Source organism: Anser brachyrhynchus, assembly GCF_964034855.1.
Source record: "Anser brachyrhynchus genome assembly, chromosome: 3".
NCBI lineage: Eukaryota > Metazoa > Chordata > Aves > Anseriformes > Anatidae > Anser > Anser brachyrhynchus.
Window position 1 is genome coordinate 73,845,159 of NC_137696.1, and position 16,463 is coordinate 73,861,621.

At 37.9% G+C, this 16,463-nt stretch overlaps 1 protein-coding gene across 1 annotated transcript in view; it reads right to left on the reverse strand.

Annotated features, from left to right (window-relative positions):
• The window catches only part of LOC308192863 (dermatan-sulfate epimerase), a 201,412-nt gene that overhangs the window by 48,843 nt on the left and 136,106 nt on the right, over positions 1 to 16,463 (reverse strand). The window contains exon 11 of the mRNA XM_080586857.1: positions 12,638 to 12,806. Within this exon, the coding sequence (XP_080442983.1) occupies positions 12,638 to 12,806 (169 nt within the window). The remainder of the gene's footprint in view (positions 1 to 12,637; positions 12,807 to 16,463) is intronic.

Below are 16,463 nucleotides of genomic sequence, written 5' to 3' on the forward strand. Positions count from 1 at the left end.
AAAGCTTTCTTTTCTGTAGCTTTTTTATTTTTTTTTTTTAAAGTCTTTACTGCCAGCAGTGACCTCCCCCTCTTCCCTTTATAGCCAGGAAACTGATACTTTTCATACTTACCTCTTATTCAAAGCTCAAGAAACCAAATTAAAAGACACACATACACACACAAATAAAACTTTATTTAACTATATTCAACAGTTACCCTCCTAGTAAATGAAAAAAAAAAAAAAAAAAAAAAAAGCATAGCTCCTTGCTAAGACTGATCATTTTTTGGTTGGTTGGTTTTTGTTTTTTTGTTATTTGTTATTTGGAATACATTTGGGCTGATGGTATCCAGTTACTACATGCTATAAGTTTTTTTGCACTAAGCTGCTTTTGTGAAACAGAAAAATACAATCTTAGCAGTTTCGGCAGAAACAACAGGAAGTTTAGCTCTGTTTCACCAGCAACTCAATGCAGACACCAGGTCAGCATCCAGATCTGCAACTTTAAGACCATATTAAACACAGCTAAAGCAAATAAATCAGTATTTAGATTCAGCTGATATATCAGATTCTGTCTGGAATAAAGTAGGAATGGGAGGAGAGTTGATTGCAAGTGAATTACGCTTTATTAAGTGGGTTACTTCAACTTGTCAAAGAAGTACATTATCTCATTTGTCTTAGTCAAGGGATTCTCTAGAGCCCTTTCTGAGCACAACAGAACAGGCAGATGTTTTCTAGCCTACTGAGGGCCCAGTGATGTTACCAACTGCTGAGTCTGTATAAAAAATAAATGCCATACAATTATTCTCTTAAAAAGGCTTTCACTATCTTTTTACACTAGCAGTCTGGAGTCTCTCAAGAGTAGTTTAAGCAGAGCACCATAAATGGGCCAGATGAGCTGCAGGTTTGCTTATGTTGAAGAATCACAGAATCACAGAATGGTTTGGGTTGGAAGGGACCTTAAAGACCATTTAGTTCCAACCCCCCTGCCATGGGCAGGGATGCCACCCACTAGATCAGGCTGCCCAGGGCCTCGTCCAACCTGGCTTTGAACACCTCCAGGGATGGGGCATCCACAACCTCTCTGGGCAACCTGTGCCAGTGCCTCACCACTCTCTGAGTAAAGGATTTCTTTCTTATATCTAATCTAAATCTAAGAAAGGAACAAATTGGATCAAAATGGTAATTTTGTTGATATGTCATGGTAAACTAGCTTTAAACAATCAGCTTAAACACTGAATAAATTATATATACAATGCACAAGACCCCAACAGAGAATAATCACATTTTTACATATTCAAAACCCAGTCTGTCCATTTAAATATTGTTTTTGTCTGAGGAAGATGATTTTGGAAAATGAATGGAAGGTATCCATATTCAACAACGTTGTCTAAGGCATCACTGAAAGTTATGTGAAGCATAAAACTGATACTATTCTTCACCCTTTAAGCAGATTTTATGTCACAAACGTAGGGAAATCTTCCTGTACTTCCAGGTTTGTTTTTGTCAGTTATTTCATTTGCTGCATCTGCTGCACCTGTTTTGCCCCTGAGTATGGAACACTTCATACTATTGCTTTATTTCAGTGTGATATATTTATGAAAAAGCCATAGACTGATCCAGAAATATGTACTTGGAGTCCTAGTGGCTATAAATAAAACACAGTGAGGAAGAAAGACAAGTAGACAGGGAAAGAAAAAAGAGGAATTTTACTGGGGATATGGAAAATTTATGAAAAATCCAGAAAATGTCATTGGTAAAGAGTTCTGTAAGCTCTTTTAAAGTAAGTTATTCGAAAACTCTGCAACTGCAAATAAATTGCTGTTGCCTTGGAAGGCAAAGGTCTCACGTGAATTGTACATGAAAGCTCAGTCCAACTTCTCTGGACGTAAGTGGCAATCGTAACACTAGTTCCAGCAGTACTGGCTCATCAACAAGGAACTACAGTAAAGGTCTTGAGTTTGCCTCCTGGACGTTTGTATTTTGCAATTCAATTTGTATCGAGTTTTATTTTATATTATCACTGATGACACTGAGAAGAATTGAGCATCTCAGTTTTGCTAAACTGAAAGGCATGCGTAGGCCACAGCTTAATACAAAAACAAAACAAAACAGCATTTGATAATAAAACAAATCTCAGTTAAAACAACAACAACAACAACAAAACAACAACAAACAAACAAACAAACAAACAAAGCCCCAAACAAACAGGTGCTTATTTCCAAAATGACTGATTTTCTAGTGGTTTTGCCAGTAAATTTCTTCAGGTTCTGCTACCATACATACTCACAACTGCTGCTGTCTTGGCAGACCTTTACACTTTGGCACCCCCTTCTTATCCAGCCCTGAGGGAGAGTTGTAAATTAGGAAGGGGCCACATACCCAGTCCTCTCTTACATACAGTGGGGCTCTGATCAGTGCTAACCTACATTGATAATGGAATCAGCACAGAATTCATCTACTATTGCTGCTCACCTAGGAAAACAAAAATCAAACCCAAACAAACTAAACAGATTGAGGTTGGAAGAAAGAACTAACTGACTTTACCCAAAGAGACTGGGTGGGGACATAAATCCTGGAAATTTTCTGTCATATGTTGGTAATTCCACAAGCCACATTTTGTTCCTAAGACAAATAGGATACTCACTTTTGGAGCCAAGCTTCCTAAAAGCCACACATGGAGGTTCTCAAGGTCTATGTTTCTTTCTATATCTACAGCAATTTTAGTTACTAGATGTAGCCTCCTGAATTTCTTTGCTCCCACTCCAGAGCCTGAGTGCAAGTGAATGATGAACACTGGTTGGTTGCCTTTGCAACCTTCAGGCAGAGCTCCTAGTGTTTTCCAATGGCTTGGGCAGCGTTCATGGGTTGCATGCCTAGCCTGACCACAGAAGGTCACCAAAGGACTCTTGCCCAGCCCTACCTTGCTTGCAGGACTCCAGCAGCCCTGGTGTAAATAAAATGTCAATGATGACGTTTGAACAGTAACCACTGCCAGGCCAATTCCAGTTACTAAGATGCTGTATTCGAATTATTAAGATCCAGCTATTAAGTGACATCAATTACAACAACACTGTGCTCTGATGCTTATGCATATCCATATTCACACATGTACCTAGGTGATATGGATAGATTTATTTCATACTTATTAAGTTGACAACGTCTCAGTGTCTGTGTGCTATTTGGTTAGTGTAAGCCAATGATTGAAAGCCAAAAGCTTTTATTGGAAGAAAAATTAGAGTTGTAGCCACAAGGAAGGAAGAGGAAACCACAAGAAGAAGGGAAAATGTAATATTCTAGATGAGTGATCAGGAAAATATTTGAGTAACTGACTGGAAGACAACTATAATCTAATCCAGACATAGGCCTGCTTGATAAACTCAGTACTCACGTCTAATCTTTTTTTTTGAGATTTCCTTGAACAAATAATACATGAAACAAATATAATCTCAACTAAGCTCTTTAGGTGGAAGATATTTTTTCCAATTAAAAGCACAGTCCAAGACTGAAACAGATTTCTCCCAAAACACACAGAAGAAATGTCATCAAGCATTTCGCAATATTGACCAGCAAAAGGAGAGCAACATTTTTTAATCATGACACCATAGCAGCGTCCCCGTGACGTGTGCGAAGCCCTGCAGAACTCCCCACTCCCCTCTCTTCTTGGAGGTCAGTCAGCAGGGCTGGAGCCAAACGCTGCAGAAACCTCATAGTAAACAGGAGGATTGTATTCTTAACTGAGTCCAGATATGTTCTCCTGATTGTTACCAAGGAAAAGACACAGGAAGGAAAACAAAAACCTCTTCAGCGATACCGGAGTTTTAACTTTAAAAATCTTTAAACTGCTTAATGGCGGCAAATGTAAAAGAGAACACAGAGCTCGACGACATGGCTCAGCATGCAGATGGTATAGCTATAGGCGCACATCATCAACCAGTATTAATTCTCTTGCTTTTACAGGAATTCCAGTAATTTGCACTAGCTTAGAAGCTTTGCCATAAAAATTTTATTGTATTTTAAAATTGCTGTTGAAGAAAAAGGAAAATACTTTTTTCTTATTGATAATAATTTCTAAAATAATTTCTTAACAGAGGAATAAGCACAACTGCTGCAGGTGAACTGAACAGTTTGGTTGTGCTGTCAAGTAAACTACTCTGTGACTTGCCACCCTATACCTATAGGTATATACCTACAGTTTACCTATAGGTACAGTTTACCTATAGGTAAACTGTAACAGGTATAAGGTCTTTTTAAAAATATTAAGTATTTCTATCTCTTGACCTATTTGTATTTTATAATAATCAAAACAGCACTTGCAGCAAGACCTGAGTATGTGAGGGAGGGAGTGTACTAGTAACAAAAAGAAAAAAAAACAAGGTCACAATTATATTTATCAGATAGCAGCTATTTTTAGCAAAATTTCCAAGGCTGATTTTCCTAAACAGGAGATCAGATGTTTGCTGTATTAACATAACGCTCCCCCAATCCTGAAGTCAGAATTCCTTCTACCAGTTACATGAAAGTCACTGCTGCTGTTTGCGTGCTCTGTGACTGAACAGTTAGAGAGGAGGAAGAGGAAGAGTAGGAGGGAGAGCATCTCTGCGCATCTTTGGGAAATGGGAGGGCTGGCAGCAGAGGCATGCTCTGGAGAAGGAAGGTGATAAAACTGCTGAGTTTGGAAATAGCAGGCACTTGCAAAGGGCTATGTGAGCCAGTGCAGTTTATTCCTGAGCATCTACGAATAAAGACTAATACTGATATTAGTGAAAGTGCAGATTTGCTGCTTTACTTGCCCCCATTTAAGAGTTTTTGCCAACACAGGTGCACTGGTTGAAGACCATGCCTGCTGCTCTGTCAGAGGACATTTATAGCACGCCCTTGGCCTAAAGAAGAGCTGTGCTGCTACCCAGGGTTATTCCTGGTTGCTGTTTTGTCTCATCTAATGTGGAAGATAGTGAACCTGGAGAAATTACTGGTGGCCAGCTGCTGGGAAATGTGAAGCAGAAGCCTCACTGGCAGAGTGTTGGGGAGAAATCAGCAACATGGTGCTGGAAAGACCTTCCCACCTTGACTGTTGTGATTGCTTGTGGCATGTAGTTTGACTGCAGTCTTCTGAGGAGTAACGATTTATGTTTGGGTCAACCTTATGGCTGAGGGACGTTGACCCCTGCTTGAGCAAAACTGATGTGCGCACAGCATGCACTGAACTTGCATCTGAGCCTGGTAAAGTCTGCAGGGAAGAAAAACCTTAGAAATTCCTTTGCCATTGTTTGTTTTAGTTTAAACGGTTAGTTTTGGAGATCCTTTGACAGAATAGTCCTGTGTAGTTCTTTGTTTGATCTGGAAGTGATCAAAATATTAGACTATAATATTCTTAACTACCTAGATGGAGACAATCTAAAAAAACCCTAAGAGAACACCAAGATCCCACTAGCAGGTGTTAGTCTTTTCCTAAAAAGTTCACTTAAATAATTTGTTTGAACGACTCATCCTGGACGTACGGCAGGTGGTAAGGGCTTCTGTGGTAAGCCAAAGAAGGTAGCCTGAAAACAAGCAATTGTTTGACAGTACAGGCATTTTTGATGAAGGAAAAGAACTAAGTTGCATTTTAAGACTGTAAAGGCATGAGAGCTATATGAAGATAAAATGTGGTGATGATAAGCCAATGTACTTTCATTTTGAGGCAAATGCTGTGATCAACCTCACTGTCTGTATTTGGATTAACATTCTCATGTTTCCCTCTCCTGTAAAACAAATGGTTTCTTTCCCTATTTTTTTTTTCCCTCAGGATGGGTGAAAAACATTGCTTTCCTAAAGGTAAAAAGCCAAACAAATACACACATTAAGCTTTTTAAGCAGTGAAGACAAAGCCTACATTGTTCTTTTCAATGTATTTCCATCTTAATCCAGAGGGAATAGGTTAGGCAACAATCCAGGGTACATAAAGGTTTCCAGCAACATTTTTCTTTTTCTAATATATATGTGAGATTGCAGGTCATGTAAAATTCCATTCTAGTCAAAGCAGTCTTTCAAATACTTGGTAGCTATTTGCACTGTTTTCCACACTCAAAAATTAGCAACACTTTGTATTACCATCTGTGTTTTTAAAGAAGCAACCTAAAACCACCCCATAAGCCTGCGATCTAGTCAAGACCCAATTATAGCTTTAATGTCAGCCTGCAAATGAAATTATGCTGCTTGAGTTGAAGGATAATTTAAAAGTAGAAATGACTGAGTGGTTCCCCCTTTCTTAATGAGTTGCTCATGAGTTTTCCCTTTAATCTTTTAGAGGTGGCTGTGCTTTGACATCTCATGGAGCAGAATAGGGATTGCAGGAACATTTCTGTCAGTTATTGGCTAGGAAGTAATTTTTTGGGTTCTGCATGACTTGACACAGCCTTCAGGGCACAAGTCAACACACCTTTCTGGGAGAGCAAGGAAGGGCTGACCAAATTGTAATACGGTGAAAATTGTCCTTTCAATGTTTAAAATTACTACCAAGAAATTTGATTAATTCCTTTGTGAAAGCTGTTCTCAGAACCTTTGGGGAATGCTGGGTCCAGAAGACTTTCTAAAAACTATCTCTGATTTACTGAATAATAATTTGTTATGGTTGAAATGCAGTTTATTGTTGATTTTGGTTATATTTTGCTGCAGAAAAAATAAATGCATTATATTTGTCTGTTGCGTTGAGTGTTTGTCTCTTAAATTGAGAACACTGAAACTAGTTTCCTGGAAAAGCTGAATCAGATTTAAATTATCTGATGTTTTTCAATTTACACACAGACTCAGAGCAAGATGCTGCTAGTACGTCTCTTCTCTCTAGTAAATTATCTTTGCTACCAATTTTTTCACTTGTGTCAAAACACCAGAACCAGAAGAAAAAAAAACAACAGAAATTGTGCTGTTATATGTCTAACATTTTTTTTAAAATGCACTTCTTTCATAAAAAGTGTTGTTATAAAAATGATCTTTGGGTCTTTTAATAGCAAATGATCCTTAGAGCAGCTAAGCCTCAAAGGAAGTTTGAATCCTCAAAGTATTTTGTTAAAATCTCTAAGATACAGCATAGATACATTCTTACTTGAAACTGATAAGTAAAAGCATGGTTGTAAGTTATGGCATTAGGTATGAAAGGTTACTGATAATTAACATGTAATTTGTAATATAGATACATTCATATGTTTAAGTAAATTTTATGCCATTATTGTATTATTTGAATAAGTAAGAGTATATAATTATCCCTCTGATTACAGGAAATACTAATTTAATTTTAATAGGAGCTAGGTTTGACATTAAATGACATAATTTCAATGACAAAACATACAACTAATGTATTATAATATGGGTGATTTTTTTTTTTTTTTGGTTTTGTGTCAGTAATGATTACAAATGGTAACGCTCAGGATATATAAGTTATACATGGTTGCATGCTTAAATTCCTGACTTCCGTAGTAATAATAAATTACTCAAGGACATTGACCATTAAAAATGTGAGCTGAATGCAACTTGCAGCCAGCGTGCGATGGGCAGAACCATGTATCTGCGACACACACTTTGCCAGCTCCAGTGTCCCAGCCACAGCTGCCTTCTGCTTTCCATCGTGCAGATAATTTGCAACTCTAAGCAGAAACATGAACTCCTTTGCTATGGTTCACTGGCAATTTCAGCATTATATTTATACGGCAAGCAGACTGATGACTCAAACTCCTGCACAAGGAGGCAGGGCATGGGTCCATAGGCTTCTTTAAAGAGACAGCTTTGGCAAATTAAAGCAGAGATTTTTCTCTTTCATTATCCAATTGAAATAGCAATAAGGCATAAAGAAAAACTTACGTACCCCTATGGGCAAGATATGATAAGATTTCATATGGCTCACAAAACTTAAAGAAATGATTTATCCTCATGTGCAACATAAGCTTGGTTATCACATCTCCAAAGTGTGAAGAACTGTGTCCATGAGACATTTACTTTTGCACTAATTCTTTGAAATGCAACTGATTTGAACTGCCACGTTGCTCAATCTTCAGTTCTTGCTTGCAGTAATTTTTTAATGACAAACCTCACCGTTCAGAGGTTATGAGACAAGTTCAGGAACTTAGGTTAACAATCATGAAATTCAAAAAAAAAAGTTTTACTTGGGTTCTCCTTACCAGGATTTAGGACCCACTTTCTCAAGCTTTTCTTTGCAACAAAGGATAAAACAAACTTACCAGAATTCCCTCATAAACTCTAAAGCTCAACAGTTACTCATTGTAGAATTTTGTGAAGTGGGACTTTAAAAAAAAATTTCCAACCATGAAAAAATTCAAAGTAAAAGCTTGAAATACGCATATAATTCTTGGGATCACACAATCGCTAATCAAATATCAGTCTGAAATTATAGCACTGTCTATACTGGGATTTTACTGACTTTTTCTACAAAAACTTGCTCAGTAGCTAAAATATGATTTGTATTTGATATCCTTCGTAAATCAGAAGGATCTTCTGCGGTTAATGTTGGAATATCTACACGACACAGGACATATGTACACAGACATCTGGAAGCACATAAGCACATACGCACAGACATTTTTGATGAAAAGGCCACAGAGTAGCAGTCACCTGCTCCTTGAAGGTACCATTCGGGTTATGCAGGTATGACAGATAAGGGCACCTGCCTCTACCTGATTCAAATCAAACTTTCTGAAATTGAGGATAGTATATTAGATGCTGTTGTTTATACTAAATAGTTTATACTAAATTTTTTTTTTCCAGACATACCTTTACACCTTTCAATTTCCATCTGTGAGCTAAAATGTAACATTCCCATGGTAATGGATCCTGGTTTGGAAAATTTGGTTTACAATATCATTGTGCTTGAAAATGGTCAAAAACTGTGAGGGAGCTGTAAACAAGGAGAGATTCAATAGCAGAAAAGTGAAGAAACAGATGGACTTGTGAATGAGGCATTGAGAACAGGAGTAGGAGCGTTGGCTTCTAATATTTTATTAACCATGTTCTGTCAATATAATCATGAATCCCTCAGTTTTCAAATTCTTGAGAAAAACCTTCCTGCTTTTGAGTTCCTCAGCTTTCAAATTCTTGAGAAAAATCTTCCTGCTTACTGAAAGTGGGAAGGAGAATTAGGTCATAAACGAACTATGAAATATTCAGAAAACTTTCAACTTAGCTCATTTCCTCTTACTATTACAACAATATAGTGATAGTGCTGCTGTTAAACTTTTTAAATATCATCTTAATGTCAAGGTAATAACAATTTAAATGAAGAGTTTTATTTTACCTCTATCTGGTTCCCTTTCCAAACTGAGGAAAGTACACAGAACTTATTATAGAAGACTCTTTCTGTCCTTTAGGCAATTTTAATGATAAAGAAAATGTTGTTTTTCATGCCCAAGGAAAATGCCAATTCCTTTTCAATGTCTGTCAGGGTTGCTTTGATGACAAGCTGTGATGCAGTAATCTGCAATCCTACTAATATTTTGCTTGGTAGATATGTGATCAGATTTCAGAATTTCTGATACATCTTTGAATGCGACCCCCTTTTGGGTCAGATACTGAATTTTCAATTAAAGATGAGGACAAACATGTAGAAGAATAACTACATTTATTCAGCACAGAAAGCTAATGAAGAATGAACTGGATTATTTTTTTCACCAAGCTGTCGCTTTGCTAATTACACACACAGTTAGTGTATATGCTCTGTTATTTTATACTTTGAATGGTCAAAAACTGCAACAGCAGCATTCCCTGGGGAGCCCTTTTCCTACAATGCTCTTTGGTAAGTATCAAGTTGTTCCCTTTAGTTACATGTGTAAATTCTTTAGGTGAAACCATTAGAAGGCATCTGCACCAAACTCACAAGAGGCTGGTGAAGAAAGAGAACTCTAAAAGTTGTTTCTATTGCAATTTCTCAGTCCAGATATACAGCTTATTTTTATATATTTTTAACATACTTCCTGTATCTAAAAAAAATTGAAACAAGCTCAAAGAGCTTTAGTAACTCAAATTAATTTCTGATAATTCTTTCAAAAGAATTCTCATATGATTTTTGATGAAAACTCAGTGATTTTTGTAAAACACCACTAGTATTTACTTCTTTTGAATAATGTTGATTATTTTTTTGAATAATATTTTTCAATTAAGTTTGTCTGGAGAAGTAAATCCGGCTGTTCCTTAAGTACGGATACATATTGCATCCGAACAAGAGTCAAGTGTATTTTAAAGTTATCCTAGCAGCAATTGTTTGGCTTTCACCAAAGACTACTTCAGCTCACACTCTGTTAGGATACTTATTTGTACGTAGCCCAGCCTACTGCTTGTATGGACATCCAGAGCTCAGGTTGGACATTGCTAACAGTGAAGCAGCAGTGAGCCCACAACTCGAACAAGGTTGCTGAACATCTCCAGGAGCAAAGCAGCTGCTTGCCCACCTGTCAGCCAAAAGCTCAACCCGTATGGACAGTGCAGCTGCACGTTTGAGCTCAAAGGATATTGAGGAAGGGTCTGTGTTTGTGCAGCTTGGCGGAGGGAAGTCCTCTGCTGGTGATTAAAATGCATGAATAGGAAAGGAAAAGCTGGGGCACATCAAACTCACATAACCCGTTTGAATCTCTTCTAGCTAGTTTTTCCAAAATAGCTGCAGCTAAGCTTTGACTTAAAGCTGCAGCCAAAAACTTCAGGGCTTGGCAAAGCGGGGGCTCTAACTGCTTGCTGTGACAGGAGTGAAACAAGGTATTTGAGAAGAGTCAGGAATGCCTCAACATCCATAATAATGAACATCTGCGTTTAGCACAAACAAACAAGAAATACCTCTCTCTGTAAGATACCATAGATGTTCTTGTACATTCAGCTTTGAGGTTGTTTTCAGGCACATAGCTGCAAGTTAAAATGTTAGTTCTCCATTTGCTGTCCTTTAGCTTTGGGGTATAAGTTTCTCAGACACTGGTCCTTGCCCCAGTGCCAGTCAGAGGCAGTGTGAGAAGGCACACAGCATCCTTCCTGATGGAGGAACAAGCTTTGCAGGGGCTCCACAGCTGATAAAATGAGAAGGAACAGACAGCTATGCTGTTCCTGAACTTCAGTCAATAATTTTCACATATATGACTAATGTTCTCACACTTTCATTTGTAGCTGGGAACTTCTTGATAAGCTTGTGGTCTACAGTATTTGCTAGCTGTGCAGAATGAGCTATGGTTTAGCTGGTGGGAAGGAGGATTTTCACAGAACATAGCTAACCCACATATTTCCTCTAGGCCAACACTTTCAAAGCAAACTACAGAAGGGCTCTGGAAAAAAATAATATTAGAAAGGAGTTTTACAGAAGTTACCTCTCTTCTGGCAATTTCCCTTGTTATATTTGGGCTTTGTACCTCTAGGCTGAAATACAGACTGCAACACAGTAAATATCAGAAGCATATATAAATTGTGGCACTGTATGAGTTTTCTGTTTTGAGATATCCTTATAATATACTGAGATATTTAGAGTGTGGTTGCAAGGAACAGGTTTATCACATATTTTCTTACAGAAATAACTGCTTGGCAAGTCTGAAATGTTCCCTCAGAAGAACTTTGTATTCACTGGTCTTGTGCATGCAGTAGGCTACAGATGCTGAGCGGAGGGGTTAGTAAACTAAACAATTGCTGTCGTCTTCACAGAGCTAAGCACCTCATTCATTTTATAATTTGTTTATTCCTTTAGATATCGTGTATCAAAGTTCAGTAAGGAAAAATAATAGATTGAGAATAAATAAATGTAAGATCTTCACCACCTCTTCGTCCTCAACTGATTCGTACTGCAGTTGCAAAGCTAATTGCAGTATTACTGCTACAGCTATTGCTACAAACCGTACAAACTAGTGCATAGCCCCTTCAGGGATAAACAGTAGCAAAACCCAGAAGATTAGTCATAACTGCACCTTTGGCACAACCTTGATGGAAAAAGGTAGAAAGTCTGAACTAATTTCATTTCTCAATTACCTGATTTTTTTGGGGAACAAGGCATTGCTTGTAATGGCCTTTTTTTTCCAGATAAGGAGTAGATTTCAGGCTCAATCTCTGTCCATTATGATGCAGTTTCAAACACAACACATGAGAGAGAGAGAGAGAGAGAGAGAGAAGCACAGTCCTAGGCATTCTTGGCTTCATTACATTCTTGTGTTTGTTCATCTCCATTTCAACTGTAATGGGGTAAGGGAGCTGATAAGGAAGGATAATGAGCCAGATCAAAGAGAAACACATTTTGAAGTCTAAAACAACACAAGTAATTTTGCCTGTATTTGTTTCCAAATGTAGCTCACCACTAAAAGGAGAAAGCACAAAATACTGGGGGGAAATCCTGAATTCCTGAAATCCAAATTCAAGAACTCTTCTACAGTCTGTTAAATATTGCATCCTGTTTCTAATTAAGCAGACACTAATATTTGCAGACACAAACAACAAAAAAATATTGTAGCAGAAAACTATTAAAAGTGTAAACATCAAAGTAATTGACAGACATGTCTGTTACTTGTTGTGTGACAGGAACAGAGTATTTTTGAATCTACTTTGGATACATGTAATCTCAAAAATAAATCAATGGTATGACAAAGTTACTATGAATACCACATGTCCACTAGGGAAAAAAAAGTCTTCTTTACCTGCTATTGATTCAACTTACCTGCTATTGATTCAAGACTAGGGATTGCGATAGTACTGTAAGTGCTAATGCATTTACAGGACCATGTGCGAACTAAGGTTTCCTCTGCATTTTCCAGGCCTGGCAATCTGTCCATGAAGAAAGAGCCCCACTGTTTAGATATAGGGTAGGGAGCTTTAGGCTGACGTCCCTGAAATAAAAATAAGTAAATATGTAAATGTACAAAAAAATCTTCCTTGTCTATCCAACCACAAGCATTACTTTAAGAAGTCCGTAGTATTTCGCTCATTTTCTGGGAAATCTGTATCAGGAGCAATGTGGCTTAAAAACACTGTAAAACAGAACAATAACAATCCTACTCCTATAAGGCCTCAAACTCAGGTTTACATAATTTATGGATTCCCTAGGGCATGAAAGTCACCTTTTGGTGAATATTTGTCCCTTAGAAATCTTTTTTTTTTTTCCTTCTTTTTTCTTTCTTTCTTTTTTTTTTTTTTTTTTTTTTTTTTTCTGTATCAGATGGCATAACTAGCTTGCCGCCTTTCTCTGCTGGAGCACCTGAGCAGCCCAGTACAGTTGGGAACTCTTTCCAACAGAAATGAGTGACTCTACAGGATGCTGAATGGTAGATGGAAGAATTGTGAAGAATGTAGTAGTATTTTACCCGTGGTCTTTTATATGTTTCTGAGCTGGTGAATGAGAACAGAGTCACAGGATCCATGGAGAGACATTCAGTTCCCTCACAAACTATGAAAAATGGATTTTTTTCCTGTATGTTTTCAGTAAACAACTTCAGACTCATTATGTTTGAAAGAGAGTGTTAAAGCAGCATTGGGAAAATCAATTTTGTTTTTGCAGTTCATTTTGAAACCCGCTATATATTGCCATGAGCAGCCAGAAAAAGCTCCAGGAGGCCTCTACAGAGAGATTAAAAAATGGAAAACAAAACTGCAAACCACACTGCAGAAAATCTGTTAAAGTCATTTGTGTGTAAAGTCATTTTCAGGATAGCAAAGCAAAGAACAGATATCCTAGTGTGTGCCTCCAGATTCGTGAACTTTTGTACTTTATTTTCCATTTAACCCCTCTCTTAATAGTTTTGAGAAAGTGCTGGAATAATTTGTATTTATGACAGGCATCCGTGACTTTTGATCACAACAAAGCTGTTGATCCAGACAGAAAAAAAAAAAAAGAAAAAAAATGTCAGTAAACAGAACAATTTTTTCAGTGATTTTGGGTAATAGTCTTTCCTCTAAGCATAGCTGGGGGGGGTAAGAGGGGGAAAGTGATTTGGACAAATATAGGTAGTGTTTTCTGTCTTCTGATGTAAGTAAAGAAGTTTGGAAAAGCTTGGAAAAAAACATATCTTTAATTTCAAAAACATCAGTTTGATTGCTCTTCAGGAACTGTGTTCTTTTTCTTTCTCACTTAGGAGCAACATAACATTTTTTTTTTTTCAAATCTTATCTTGCCATGCAAATCCCAGGACTTCACATAAGTTATAGTCAAATGTAGATGCTATGCTGAATTAAAATCATTTGCCAGCTGGATGACACATTTAGGTGATTAATTAAAAAAAAGCAAACACCAAAACCCAATACTGACCCACACAAACATTTGTACAAAAGAAAGGGTCTTGTTTATTGACAAGACAAAAAAAATATGAGGCTTTTGCTTTTTGAAATCAGTGATTGGTTCAAAAGGCAATTACAATCACAGTCAGAGGAAATTAAAATTTTTTTTTTCCTTCTGAGATGTGATTTTTAGAGTAGGAATTTCTTACTTTTTAAGGAGGAGGAAGATAAATATATTATTTATAACTCATGCCCTTAACAAAACCAAGCACAGACATGAGCACTGTCATCAAGTCCCCTGATAGAGAACTCCTGATGTCTTGCTGCTGGCTTATTTCCACATGAGATGGTTTGGTAGCAAGGCTACATCCTCATCTCAAATCTGATAAAAGTTGTCAAAACTTGTCCCATATACTTAAGAAGCGTTTGCTGTCAATCCCTTTGTCATTATAACTGCTGCCTAGAAGATGTCCATATCTCACCTGCAGCACACATAACCCACATTGAAGGCAAGACAATGTGCCACAACGTCTATATATCTGCAAAATCAGGCATAAGTCCCTGGTAATATCCCTGCTCCCCATAAACCTGGAGATACACGTTCAACAGCAGGGCCGATGAGCTCCGGAAGGTCCCCCAGCCACTCCTGTAGTCCCTCAACATGGAGTTTGCTTTCCTTGTAGGGTGGCAAGTCCTGAGAAGTGCTGTGCACCCCCTTCTTTCATATGTAAAACCCCTAAAGATGTGGTTTTGCTCTTAAGTATACTGGTCAGACAGCAGGAGGAGTTTAGATGTTGATTGTATCAGATCAGGGTACAGAACCTCAAAGGCTATGTCTAGACTTCAGAGAATAATGACAGTGCAACTGTTGCACAAGACCCAAAGCTTTCCACTAAATTAAAGCACCTGGGATACTTACTATCACCTTTACTTTATTAACTGCAGACAAATAGGGCCTGTTAACAGACCAGACAGTTTCAGCTAATGGGACCCTTGAGAAATACTGATTTGCCAGCTTACAAATGGCCTATAGAAAATTGAAGTGGGCAGGGAGCTGAGCTCTGAAGTTTTACTCTGTTTGGTGAAGAGGGGAAAGAAAAAAAGATATAAGCGAGATAGGAGTGAAAATCAAGCTGAAAAGCAGTGTATATTTAGTATTTTTTTAAGGCATTATTTAAGTGGTGATTTGCCATCTATGCCAGTGTTTTTGTACCAAGCGGGGTGCACTAGGATTACTTTACTGCATTACCATAAACTGTATCCCGATAATGGGTGGCACCGATGGCTGTGTGCTTTGTGCCAAGGTAATAAAACCACCACTGACTCTTAGTGCTAGTAAAAACAATGTTCAAAATGAAGTTTTGCCTGTATAATGGCAAGTATTTGATGTGTTTCCACCAGCACAGCTGTGCTGGTAAGGCCCACAAAAAACAGATGTACCTGAGCAACACAGCCATGCTGCGCTAAGGACATTGCTTTAAGGGCATTGCTTTAACTGGGTGGGCTTCACAGCAGCCCATTCGGTTGTTCCTGAAAGTACCATTAGATTTGTGTTGAAGATAAACAGGAGTAAAGAGATGAACAGAGCCAAGAGGCCCAGAGCAATCGGCCCTTGGCTGAGGTCACTCAGAGGAGTCCTGGAAGTACAGGGGCTCAAGGACCTGACCTCCCTGACAGCTGCTAGGCAATACTGTACAAATTGGGTTTGCCTTCTAACTGCAGAAATATTGTCTATATCTGCCAATGTCTTCTTCTCATTTTACTCCATTCATTCCTATAACCCCAGTTTTTTACATGCTGACTATCTCCTCTGCAATGATTTCCCTCGAAATCCTGGGATGAAATCCAGCTTTTCTTAGAGTTTTCATTGATGAAATTGATCACACATTTAATGAACAGAAGGAAAAAACAAAGCCTCCAGCCAAGCAAGCAAACCCCCAAATCTGGGGGGAATCTAGTTTCAACACAATGCTTGGGTTTTTTTTGTTTTGTTTTGTTTTTTGTTTTTTCCTTGCATGCTGCAATTCACTTAGGAGACGATAATTGCATGAATAGTTTTTAGTCTGCAATTCTCTTGCTCATTTGGTTATGACTCATACACTCAAAAGAACTGTAGTTGTTTCCATAATTTCACAGTTGTGTGTATCTGGCTTATATCAGGCATTTAACTGAAGTGGAAAAGACCAAAACTGTTAATGAAAATGGAAATTACTAGGCTCCCAGTCTGTGTGCAAGGGGGTTGTTTTCTTCCCCCTCTCTGTTAGTGATGAAAT